This window comes from Nerophis lumbriciformis, linkage group LG02 (assembly GCF_033978685.3).
Source record: "Nerophis lumbriciformis linkage group LG02, RoL_Nlum_v2.1, whole genome shotgun sequence".
Classification (NCBI taxonomy): domain Eukaryota; kingdom Metazoa; phylum Chordata; class Actinopteri; order Syngnathiformes; family Syngnathidae; genus Nerophis; species Nerophis lumbriciformis.
The window spans coordinates 70,612,472-70,626,511 of record NC_084549.2 but is presented as its reverse complement, the minus strand read 5'-3'; the positions used below and the strand labels follow the sequence as shown (position 1 = coordinate 70,626,511).

The following is a 14,040-nucleotide window of genomic DNA, read 5'->3' as shown; positions in this document are numbered from 1 at the left end:
AATCGTTCCGCGTATTGTTTTTAATTGCACGGCTCGCTGCAGTGTCATTTTATTTACCGTATTTTCCGCACCATTAGCCGCGCCTAAAAACCACAAATTTACTCAAAAGCTGACAGTGCGGCTTTTAACCCGGTGCGCTTTATATATGGATAAATATTAAGATTCATTTTCATAAAGTTTCGTTCTCGCAACTTCGGTAAACAGCCGCCATCTTTTTTCCCGGTAGAGCAGGAAGCGCTTCTTCTTCTACGCAAGCAACCGCCAAGGTAAGCACCCGCCCCCATAGAACAGGAAGCGCTTCTTCTTGTACTGTAAGCAACCACCCGCCCCCGGAAGAAGAAGAAGAAGCGCGCGGTGCATGCTGGGATATGTGACGTTTCATTTCCATTTGTGTGTTTATGTAAAGACCCCAAAATGGCTCCTATTAAGTGTGTTGTCTGTCTAATTATAAATAATGCAGACGAGGCGTGTTAACTGAGTTCTCAACGTTTACTCACAGCGTGCTCATAACCACATTCTAACTCCCAGCATACAACAACGCTTCTCAGGGCTACCGCGCATGCTCGTAACTATCGTTGCATGCTGGGTAGTGTAGTTGTTATATTTGCTAGCTCATAACATCACATTAAGAGACACGCTTACGCGCTTAATTCAATACTCGCCGTCATTCCGGGTGGATTGACAAAAGACCTCCAGCCGCTAGATATTGGTGTCAACAAGGCATTTAAAGCATGACTGCGAACGGCGTGGGAACAATGGATGACCGAAGGCGAACACACATTCACTAAGACAGGGAGACAGCGCCGGACGACATACGCCAACATCTGCCAGTGGATCGTAAATGCCTGGGCGGATATTTCGGTCTCAACTGTGGTCCGAGCTTTCCGGAAGGCAGGATTCACGGAACTGCTGGACAAACAACAGCGACACTGACTCTGATGACTTCGACGAGACGGAGCCGGGCCATTTTGGATCCCGTAATTCGCCCAACTTTTTAATTCGGACACCGTAGGAGAAGAATTCGAGGGATTTATGAATGAAGAATAACTTCAGAAAGTGAGCGTTATGTTTATTTTGTGTGTTGTGACATTAACGTTCGAGCAACATTAAGTTATTGATGTTATTGCTCTGCACTATTTTGAATTTTACTATGTTTGTGATTGCACATTTGCACATTACCGTACATTTTGGGAGTGAACAGAGTTGTTAGAACGCTGGTTTTTAATATATTATTAAAGTTTGACTGACCTATCTGACTGTTTTTTTGACATTCCCTTTAGCGCAGTTAGATGCGGCTTATAACACGGGGCGGCTTATAGGTGGACAAAGTTTTGAAATATGCCGTTCATTGAAGGCGCGGCTTATAACACGGGGCGGCTTATGGTGCGGAAAATACGGTACTTTATTGATACATATTATTTCCAAATAAAATGAACTGACGGGCCACAACAGGCCCCCGGGCCTCGACTTTGACACCTGTGGACTATATTCCGGAGGTTTAATAAAACAAAATAACATTGACAGGTGCATCCATGCAGCGATGAATCGTTCCGCGTATTGTTTTTAATTGCACGGCTCGCTGCAGTGTCATTTTATTTAGTTATGTTTCAAAACAAAAGAAAGAATGTACTTTTCCACTGAACCCCCCTCCTGACAAAAACACACACACACACACATCTGTCATGGTATGTGATCACAACAGTGTGTGTGCCTCAACTTTCTTGTTTCTACTTCTTCTTCTTGCAGCTCTCACAGGGGGTTTGCCTGCGCTGACAATAAAGGCGAGAACATTTTCTGAGGCAAACAATACTACAGTGCACTTTGGATAAAGCACTGTGCAGACTGCCTGCCATTTAGCAAGCGGCTAATAGACCCCACAGAAAGAGAAAGGGGAGGAGAAAAAAAAAAGAATAATGGACTTTGGCAATTATGTCCTTGCTAATAGTCTACTCTGATTAAAAATAAAGCCATCACGTTTGCTCGCCGTGCAGCAGCAGACTAATACTAATGCATGTTTGTTCACCCGTCTCGTCACGGCAAACAAAAGGCGGCTTGCGTGTTGTTGTTGTTGTTGTTGTGCGGCTCGTCCATCACCTGGAAAGTAAACGCGCAGGTGTTTAAAAGACGCAACACGTGTCCTATCTCCTGTTAATGTTTACTAGGTAGTCACATTAAAACTTCTCGTGTGTAACGACGAGTGCGCGTAGCTTTCACTAGTTGACGCCGAACATCCCAACAGACACTAAAAGTGCGGATAAGTGCAATAAAAGCATAAGCAATGTGACAAAACAAAGACTTTAGCACAGGTAAACAAACCCTGAATGACGTAGGGTCGCCATGTTGCGTCCATGCGACATCTCATCTCTTCCTGTTTCTCTAACTGCGACCAATCACACCAGAGAAAAGACCGCTCTCGCTCTGTGATTGGTCGGTCACATTCTTAGCCCCGCCTTCTGCCGGAAAACAAACACTTGTCTTATCGAATAAGAAATTGTGATTTAAATATTTAGATATTTGATTTGCTTCAACTTGTACATAATAAATATCATTACGGATGCACCCGAATTCATTTTAGACATGTTTAAAAGACGCAACACGTGTTAATGTTTACTAGGTAGTGACATAAAAAAATGATCGTGTGTAACAACGAGTATGTTAGTGCGCGTAGCTTTCACTAGTTGACGCCAGACATCCCACCGAACAGTTATAGTGCGGATAATTACAATAAAACCATAACCAATGTTATAAAAAAGACTTTACCACAGGTAAACAAACCCTTAATGACGTACTGAGTTGCCATGCGATATCTCATCTCTTCCTGTTTCTCTAACCGCGACCAATCACACGAGGGAAAAGACAGTTCTCGCTCTGTGATTGGTCGGTACACCTTCCTAGCCCCGCCCTCTACCAGAAGACAGACATCGGGCTTATCCAATAAGACTAATGGGTCTCAAATTGAAATTTAGATATTTAATCTGCTTGGTCGTTTTACAGAATAAATATCATTACACATGTATCCGAATTCATTTTAGACATGTTTAAAAGACGCAACACGTGTTCTATTTCCTGTTAATGTTTACTAGGTAGTGACATAAAAAAATTCACGTGTGTAACAACGAGTATGTTAGTGCTCCTAGCTTTCACTAGTTGACGCCGGACATCCCAACAAACACTTGTAGTGCAGATAAGTGTAATAAAACCTTAACCAATGTTTAAAACATACTTTACCACAGGTTAACAAACCCTTAATGACGTACTGAGTAGCCATGCGATATCTCATCTCTTCCTGTTTCTCTAACCGCGACCAATCACACGAGAGGAAAAGACAGCTCTCGCTCCGTGATTGGTCGGTCACATTCTTAGCCCCGCCTTCTGCCGGAAGACAAACACTCGTCTTATCGAATAAGACCAATGGGTCTGAAATTGGGATTTAAATATTTGATTTGCTTGAACGTGTACATAATAAATATCATTACGGATGCACCCGAATTCATTTTAGACATGTTTAAAAGACGCAACACGTGTTTATGTTTACTAGGTAGTGACATACAAAAATATCGTGTGTAACAACGAGTATGTTAGTGCGCGTAGCTTTCACTAGTTGACGCTAGACATCCCACCGAACAGTTATAGTGCGGATAATTATAATAAAACCATAACCAATGTTATAAAAAAGACTTTACCACAGGTAAACAAACCCTTAATGACGTACTGAGTTGCCATGCGATATCTCATCTCTTCCTGTTTCTCTAACCGCGACCAATCACACGAGGGAAAAGACCGCTCTCGCTCTGTGATTGGTCGGTACACCTTCCTAGCCCCGCCCTCTGCCAGAAGACAAACACCGGGCTTATCCAATAAGACTAATGGGTCTCAAATTGAAATTTAGATATTTAATCTGCTTGGTCGTTTTACAGAATAAATGTCATTACACATGTATCCGAATTCATTTTAGACATGTTTAAAAGACGCAACACGTGTTCTATTTCCTGTTAATGTTTACTAGGTAGCAACATAAAAAAATATCGTGTGTAACAACGAGTATGTTAGTGCGCGTAGCTTTCACTAGTTGACGCCGGACATCCCAACAAACACTTGTAGTGCAGATAAGTGTAATAAAACCTTAACCAATGTTTAAAACATACTTTACCACAGGTTAACAAACCCTTAATGACGTACTGAGTAGCCATGCGATATCTCATCTCTTCCTGTTTCTCTATTCGCAACCAATCACACCAGAGAAAAGACCGCTCTCGCTCTGTGATTGGTCGGTCACATTCTTAGCCCCGCCTTCTGCCGGAAGACAAACACTATAATATAATAAGACTAATGGGTCTGAAATTGGGATTTAAATATTTGATTTGCTTGAACTTGTACATAATAAATATCATTACGGATGCACCCGAATTCATTTTAGACATGTTTAAAAGACGCAACACGTGTTTATGTTTACTAGGTAGTGACATACAAAAAGTATCGTGTGTAACAACCAGAGGTGGGTAGAGTAGCCAGAAATTGTACTCAAGTAAGAGTACTGTTACTTTAGAGATTTATTACTCAAGTAAAAGTAAGGAGTAGTCACCCAAATATTTACTTGAGTAAAAGTAAAAAGTATGTTGTGAAAAAACTACTCAAGTACTGAGTAACATATACACACACGTGTGTATATATATATATGTATATATATATATATATATATATATATATATATATATATATATATATATATATATACATACACACACACATATATATATATATATACACAAACACATATATATATATATACACATATATATATATATACATACATTGATATATACAGTATATAATTTATATTTATTTATTTTGCTGTTTTTTTTACATGTTAAAGGTGTTTTAATGAATATACATGCATGTTTAACACATATAGATTCCTTTCTTTCATGAAAACAAGAATATAAGTTTGTGTATTACCTGATTTTGATGACTTGCATTGATTGTAATCAGACAGTAGTGATGATAACGTCCACGTTTTCAAATGGAGGAGAAAAAAAGTTCCTCCTTTCTGTCTAATACCACATGAAAGTGGTTGGTTTTTTGGCATCTTATTTGTCCAGCTTCCATATTCGTTTTTATACACTTTACAAGAAATACATTGGCGGCAAACTCCGTAGCTTGCTAGCTTGTTTGTGCTGGCTTTCGGAGACTCTTATTTTGAAAGCGCAGGCGCGATGGAGCGGCACTTTTATTGTGAAGACAGGAACTGTGCAGTCAGTCTTTAGGCTTTTGACGGGATGTACGGTTGAAATAAAAAAGGGTCTTTTTTCCTTCACACGTTTGATTGATTGATTGGAACTTTTATTAGTAGATTGCACAGTACAGTACATATTCCGTACAATTGACCACTAAATGGTAACACCCGAATACGTTTTTCAACTTGTTTAAGTCAGGTCATGTGACCGCCTGGCTCTGTTTGATTGGTCCAACGTCACCAGTGACTGCATCTGATTGGTGGAACGGAGTGAACGTCACCAGTGACTGTATTTGTTGAAACGCAGGCACTATGAAGGTCTGTCTGACAGACCAAAACAAACAAAGCGTGCATTAACAGATCGATAAAAATTAGTAGCGAGTAGCGAACTGAATGTAGATAAAAGTAGAGGAGTAAAAGTAGCGTTTCTTCTCTATAAATATACTCAAGTAAAAGTAAAAGTATGTTGCATTAAAACTACTCTTAGAAGTACAATTTATCCCAAAAGTTACTCAAGTAGATGTAACGGAGTAAATGTAGCGCGTTACTACCCACCTCTGGTAACAACGAGTATGTTAGTGCGTGTAGCTTTCACTAGTTGACGCCGGACATCCCAACAAACACTTGTAGTGCGGATAAGTGTAATAAAACCTTAACCAATGTTTAAAACATACTTTACCACAGGTTAACAAACCCTTAATGACGTACTGAGTAGCCATGCGATATCTCATCTCTTCCTGTTTCTCTAACCGCGACCAATCACACGAGGGGAAAAGACAGCTCTGGCTCTGTGATTGGTCGGTCACATTCTTAGCCCCGCCCTCTGCCAGAAAATAAACTTTTCGAATAAGACTACCCGGCCCCGTTTACACTAAGCCGGATAAAGTTATCCAGGGTAAATCCCACCTAACCTTATCTTTGTCCTTACCATGAATTAATTAACGTGGACCCCGACTTAAACAAGTTGAAAAACTTATTCGGGTGTTAGTAGTCAATTGTACAGAATATGTACTGTACTGTGCAATCTACCAATACAAATTTCAATCAATCAATCAACCAATCAATCAAAAGTCCACACACAACAATGCAACAGTTTAAGACCCCCGGCCCCCTAGTCCCGCAACGCGACCTGGTACGTATGAGCAAAAAACGCACAAAAAAAAAAAAAAAAAAAAAAAAAAAAAATATATATATATATATATATATATATATTTTTTTTTTTAATAAAATAAAAAAATACTTTATATATATATATATATATATATATATATATATATATATATATATATATATATATATATATATATATAGTATTTTTTTTATTTTATTTCACACCTGTAAAGTAAATCTGAACTGCCGATATGGGCATCTACCCTCTACATCAAAAATATGATTTGCCTGAGAAGCTGGACAGGACAAAAAAAAAAAATTAAATAAAATAAAAAAAATACTTTATATATATATATATATATATATATATATATATATATATATATATAAATAAATAAAATAAAAAAATAAATAAAAAATAAAAATATATATATATATATATGTATATATATATATAAAGTATTTTTTTTTATTTTATTTTATTTATTTTTTTTGTCCTGTCCAGCTTCTCAGGCAAATCATATTTTTGATGTAGAGGGTAGATGCCCATATCGGCTGTTCAGATTTACTTGTAGGATACTTCTCTGTTGCCTTATTTGTATTTGACTTTATTTAATGTATTTATATTATCATTTGGTGCAGCCGTGCCGGAGCAGGAGGGGATAGAAAGAGAGAAAAAAGGAAGACAGAGGGGGAAATTGTGGGGACAAGAGGGGGATAAGACAGAGAGACAAAAACAACAACAGCAAACACAACAACAACAACAATAGAGCAACATCAGCAAATGCGACATGTACAAATATGATGGTAAAAGTGATAGCAAATAAGCAGTTAGCGAAAATAAAAAATAATACAGAAATGACAATGAACATTATTACACTACAAATGGAGCAATACAAATACCAATAGAAATAGCGCTATTGATAATGAATAATACCCATATTTTACCTCTATTATCAACAATACAGTTGTTCAAATGCAACAATACATATATGTAATGATAACTAGAGATACGAAAGAATGCAGATAAATGGAGGGGAAGAAAGAGAAGCAACCTATATTAACCTTGTAGATTGTTATAGTAACATTAGGTTAAGCTTTGTCAGTGTGCCATGTGTTACCCAGTTAAATAATAATTTAAAAAAAAAATATATATATATATATATTAAAAAAAAAAATATATATATATATATATATATATATATATATATATATAAATAAAAATAAAATTAATAATAATAATAATAATTCCACCTGAGCGTCCATCTGCTCCTAGCTCTCCAGTAGATGACTTTACTTCCCTGTGAAGTTGTTCTTTAAAAGAGCTATATTGTAAATAGTTTGCTGTGCATTTTACATTTGTTTTGTGTTTTGTGTGCAAGTTTTGGAATTAAAATGTATCTTCTTTGAACAATATCCAGTGTTGTGGTATTTCAATGACCTAGAATCCAGTGTGCTGTGGGGCCCTTTTGTAGTGAATCGTACATTAATCAAATCTTTAATCCACATGAGAAAAGTAGACAATGCAATAAAGAAAATTTTACAACAGTTAATCTCGGGATCTAAATATCTGGTCAGGACAGTCTTCTGCCTTCGGCTTCATTGTCCATTTTTGCAATCCAGCCTGTGCTTGGAGGCTGAAAATGGCGGTCGTACTCCAAGGCGGCGACCACGGGCTGCTCGTTAAGTGGCTCCTCCATGGCGTTGAGTAGTTATGGAGTACAAAACAAGCATACACAACGAATGGTAGGTCAGTCCGGTTAATTATCCATGGGGCGGCGCAGTGAACCAAAGCGTGCCTTCAGTCGTCCAAACGCACACTACCATGACCATGCGGGTCTTGCACAGAGAGCACCCAAAGTATAATTGTTGTGGCTTGACTCCGCCGTTGGGGTGTTCTTTCGTGAGATATGGCGTCAGGGGATAAGCTGGGTCACCCGAAAGAAAAACAGGCAGCGGATCTTCATCTTCCAGCAGTTGTTTGGGACACGAGGGGGATGGCTCCATCTTTCAGCTGCCTGGCCATTTCACAGTCACATCCGTAAAGCAATACTTGTAGTCACACCGTGCCTGTATCACATCCACGGGAGGAAGGGACGAAGTTTTTCGGTAAGTAGAATCACAGCTGACCCGGACATGGGAAAGTTCTCTTGCCGCCTGAGAAGTGTTGTATCCTAAGTAGCTGCAATCGCTTTCTCAAGCATCTGTACATGTAGAAGACGGAGAAACACGGGCATGTCTGGATGACTCGCCTCCATCTTTTCAGTGGTTAGCTTCGGTTGTTTTGAAGGTGGCTGTGGCGCGTTCTTTCTGGCGTCACTTCCTCTCCGAACTCAGTTTGTAAACGATCAATGAGTCCATACAAAGTTAAGAGCCGGAGATTCAAGAAATACACGGCAGACTTACTTACCATGAATTGATTAAGGTGGACCCCGACTTAAACAAGTTGAAAAACTTATTCGGGTGTTACCATTTAGTAGTCAATTGTACGGAAAATGTACTGTACTGTGCAATCCAGTGACGTGCGGTGAGGTTGATGTATGGTGAGGCACTGACTTCATCACAGTCAGATTTACAAACATATGAACCCTAAAGAGTATCTTATTCACCATTTGATTGGCAGCAGTTAACGGGTTATGTTTAAAAGCTCATACCAGCATTCTTCCCTGCTTGGCACTCAGCATCAAGGGTTGGAATTGGGGGTTAAATCACCAAAAATGATTCCCAGGCGCGGCGCCGCTGCTGCCCACTGCTCCCCTCACCTCCCAGGGGGTGATCAAGGGGATGGGTCAAATGCAGAGGACAAATTTCACCACACCTAGTGTGTGTGTGACAATCATTGGTACTTTAACTTAACTTTAACTTTACACATACAAACTGTAGCACACAAAAAAGCACATTTAATAAAAAACCGTTATTATGGTCTTACCTTTACTTAGAAATTAAGTCCATGCGCCGCAACTAAAGCCCTCACTTAAACGTTCCACGTGCAAGATTGAATCTATTTAAAAAAGTGTAACCGAGGGTTTATAAATGTCGCCTATACTGTATGAAACTACAAAATAACAAACACGGAGGCTCCAGTTTACACGAGGACCACTTTATTTACCTTCTTTCAAAAACCTCCGCAACGTGACATCACTTCCGCTCTTAGCGCCTTCAAAATAAGAGCTCAAGGCATATACTGTATAACAGCGCATAACAGGAACTTAACATCACAAAGAGGAAAGCCCATAAAAATAGGTTACAAAAGTTATTTAATAAGAAGCCAATAAGTGCAAAAACAATAATGTTCGTGTTGGAGGAGTTGTGAATTAGGTACACCTGCAGTCTGCAGGTGTATCTAATGTTGTGTCCCTGCAGTCATTCACAACTCCTCCAACACCAACGTTATTGTTTTTGCACTTTTTGGCTTCTTATGAAATAATTTTTTAAAATAGATTCAATCTTGCACGTGGAAAGTTTAAGTGTGGGCTTTAGTTGATATAACAATTCTACGGCGGGGGTGCAGGAGGCGAGCCTCAGCCAGTGCGTCTTTTGCAGCCGTTTTATGATCTCTCAGCATAAGAAATACGTTACACACATACAGTTGTTGACAAAATACACTGCACATTATATACCTCAGCTAACTAAACTATGGAAATGTGTAATATAATTCATATAGCAATACAGTCTCACTGCACAGCAGGCCAGCAGTTAGCCGAGTCATTGCGCAATCCATGTTGAGGCACTGAGTGACGTGCCTCAACTGGCTGCTGTTCACCGCACCGTCTCTTCTCAGTATTTGAACGGCAAATGTGAAAATTCAGCGATTTTGAATAAAAATGATCTAAAACTGGTGAAGTTAAATGGAAAATAACTTTATAGTATAATCACTGGATATATATAACAATTAAATTTTTTTTTTTCTTTTTACATTTTTTTTCTTTCCATGATGGCAGGTGAGGCCCCGCCTCACCTACCTCTAGTGACTGCACGTCACTGGTGCAATCTACTAATAAAAGTTTCAATCAATCAATCAAACTTACCCGTTTAAAAAATTGTCCGAGGAGGGGGGGACCTTAAACGCTGGTTCAGCGTGGCTGAAACGGGGTTTAGGCTAAATAATTATTCGTTTAAGGGGTTAAACGACTTAGTGTAGACATGGCCTAAGACTAATGGGTCTCAAATTGTGATTTAGTATCTTCTAAAGGGGGGTCCCAGTCACACACTGCCATCGTAATGATTTACATATTTCATTGGCTTGATCGTTTTACAGAAGAAATATCATTACGCATGTATCCGAATTCAATTTAAGTATCTCGGGGTCTTGTTCACGAGTGAGGGAAAGATGGAGAAGGAAATCAGCCGGAGAATGGGAGCAGCTGGGGCAGTATTGCAGTCTCTCTGCCGCACTGTTGTGACCAAACGAGAGCTGAGCCAGAAGGCAAAGCTCCCGGTCTACCGAGCTATCTACATTCCTACTCTCACCTATGGTCATGAAGTGTGGGTCATGACCCAAAGAATAAGATGGCGGCCGAAATGAGTTTCCTCAGAAGGGTGGCTGGCATCTCCCTTAGAGATATGGTGAGAAGTTCAGTCACCCGAGAGAGACTCGGAGTAGAGCCGCTGCTCCTTCGCTTGGAAAGGAACCAGCTTAGGTGGTTCGGGCATCTCGTGCGGATGCCTCACAAGCGTCTCCCTAGGGAGGTCCTCGTTGCACGTCCCACTGGGAGGAGACCCCGCGGCAGGCCAAAGACCAGATGGGGGGGTTACATCTCCTCTCTGGCCTGGGAACGCTTCGGGATTCCCCAGGAAGAAGTTGCTAATGTTGCTCTGGAGAGGGAAGTCTGGGGGTCTCTGCTGGAGCTGTTGTCCTCGCGATAAGCGGTTGAAGATGGATGGATGGATGTATCCGAATTCATTTTAGACATGTTTAAAAGACGTGTCCTATTTCGTGTTAATGTTTACTAGGTAGTACCATGAAAATTAGTTGATGCCGGACATCCCAACAAACACTTGTAGTGCGGATAAGTGTAATAAAACCATAACCAATGTTATAAAACATACTTTACCACAGGTAAACAAACTCTTAATGGCGTACAGAGTAGCCATGCGACATCTCATCTCTTCCTGTTTCTCTAACCAAGACCAATCACACGAGGGGAAAAGACAGCTCTGGCTCTGTGATTGGTCGGTCACATTCTTAGCCCCGCCCTCTGCCAGAAGACAAACACTGGTCTTATGGAATAAGACTAATGGGTCTCAAATTCCAAGTCCGAGTCCATGGTTCTCGCCCGGAAAAGGGTGGAGTGCCATCTCCGGGTTGGGGAGGAGATCTTGCCCCAAGTGGAGGAGTTCAAGTACCTCGGAGTCTTGTTCACGAGTGAGGGAAGAGTGGATCGTGAGATCGACAGGCGGATCGGTGCGGCGTCTTCAGTAATGCAGACTCTGTATCGATCCGTTGTGGTGAAGAAGGAGCTGAGCCGGAAGGCAAAGCTCTCAATTTACCGGTCGATCTACGTTCCCATCCTCACCTATGGTCATGAGCTTTGGGTCATGACCGAAAGGACAAGATCACGGGAACAAGCGGCCGAAATGAGTTTCCTCCGCCGGGTGGTGGGGCTCTCCCTTAGAGATAGGGTGAGAAGCTCTGCCATCCGGGAGGAGCTCAAAGTAAAGCCGCTGCTCCTCCACATCGAGAGGAGCCAGATGAGGTGGTTCGGGCATCTGGTCAGGATGCCACCCGAACGCCTCCCTAGGGAGGTGTTTAGGGCACGTCCGACCGGTAGGAGGCCACGGGGAAGACCCAGGACACGTTGGGAAGACTATGTCTCCCAGCTGGCCTGGGAACGCCTCGGGGTCCCACAGGAAGAGCTGGACGAAGTGGCTGGGGAGAGGGAAGTCTGGGCTTCCCTGCTTAGGCTGCTGCCCCCGCGACCCGACCTCGGATAAGCGGAAGAAGATGGATGGATGGATGGATGGATGGATGGATGGGTCTCAAATTGGGATTTAGATATTTGATCTGCTTGATCGTTTTACAGAATAAAAATCATTACGCATGTCTCCGAATTCATGTTTAGACATGTTTAAAAGACGCAACACGTGTTCTATTTCCTGTTAATGTTTACTAGGTAGCAACATATTGTCAGGTTCAAACACTGATGACATCTATTAAACAGACAAGAAGCAAGGAATCATGCAGAGACAGAGTTACATTTTGCTCAATGAGGAGAGACGTTTTGGGCTGTACTCTTAGCTACAGAAACAACCTACGCTCTAAGGTAACAGTCCCACGTGCTCCTCGATTTATTTGGGAGGTCCCTGGTTACATCACTGAGGCTGCTGCTGAAGCAGCCCCAGTTGTACACAATATATGATTATTCAGAAATGCAAATGTGCTGACACTCGTGATATCGCCCTGTCTCTGCTTTGTCTGCGTCACGGTACTCGATGTTCGGCCTTGGCGGTCAGCAGGCCGGCTCTGGACACAAACACTGATACGAGACGACTCGCAATCTTTGGATTGCAAGTTGTCTCTTTGCACAGATTGAAAAGTACAACTTCAGCACGATTGATAATAACTATAGCAACGGCCCTTAAGCATAAGAGTTGTGTGATAATTTCTACATAATTATTCTAGCACATATAAACTTATCGTGTGTAACAACGAGTATGCTAGTGCTCCTAGCTTTCACTATTTGACGCCGGACATCCCAACAAACACTTGTAGTGCGGATAAGTGTAATAAAACCATAAACAATGTTATAAAACATACTTTACCACAGGTAAACAAACCCTTAATGACTTACAGAGTAGCCATGCGACATCTCATCTCTTCCTGTTTCTCTAATTGCGACCAATCACACAAGGGAAAAGACAGCGCTCGCTCCGTGATTGGTCGGTCACATTCTTAGCCCCGCCCTCTGCCAGGAGACAAACACCGGGCTTATCAAATAAGACTAATGGGTCTCAAATTGGGATTTAGGGTCCCAGTCACACACTGCCATAGTCATGATTTAGATATTTGATCTGCTTGATCGTTTTACAGAAGAAATATCATTACGCATGTACCCGAATTCATTTTAGACATGTTATATTTCCACTTAGAGCAAAGACATTTATCCAGTTCTCCCGTCTCCTGTGAGTCCTTGAGGGTCTATGGGGGGGTCCCGGGCATAAAACATCAGCGTGAATGCATGCATGCACTATACAAACTAATAAATTCAGCGTGTCGCAGTAAAAAATAAAAATAAAAATAAAAATAAAAATAAAAATAAAAATAAAAATAATAATAATAATAATAATAATACAATAATAAAATAATAATAATAAAATAATAATTTAAAAAATATATATATATATATCAGCCCGAATGCTTGCATGCACTACATTACACTATAAACTAATAAATTCAGCGTGTCGCAGTAAACAAAAATAAAATAAAGTAATAAAATAATGATAAAATAATACAATAATAATACAATAATAATAAAAAAAATAATACAAAATATCAGTGTGAATGCTTGCATGCACTACATTACACTACAAACTAATAAATTCAGCGTGTTGCAGTAAACAAAAAAAGAAAAAAGAAAATAAAATAAAGTAATAAAAATAATGATAAAAATAATAAAATAATAATAAAATAATAAAATACTAATACAATAATAATAAAAAACAAAAAAACAAAAACAAAACAAAAATATCAGCGTGAA

The 14,040-nt window shown here is 40.1% G+C and overlaps 1 protein-coding gene across 4 annotated transcripts in view; it reads right to left on the bottom strand.

The window, feature by feature from the left end:
* Window positions 1-11,455, bottom strand: part of mgmt (O-6-methylguanine-DNA methyltransferase) — a 193,189-nt gene extending 181,734 nt beyond the window's left edge. The window contains exon 1 of one of the 4 annotated variants that reach the window (XM_061968022.1): window positions 11,427-11,455. In XM_061968022.1, coding sequence (XP_061824006.1) covers window positions 11,427-11,449 — 23 coding nt within the window. In that variant the 5' untranslated portion in view covers window positions 11,450-11,455. Of the gene's footprint in view, window positions 1-2,316; window positions 2,450-2,789; window positions 2,803-3,257; window positions 3,300-11,426 lie in introns of those variants that run through there. The other 3 variants (XM_061968015.1, XM_061968039.1, XM_061968009.1) reach the window with 3 other exon arrangements.
* Between the last annotated feature and the right edge of the window lie 2,585 nt (window positions 11,456-14,040).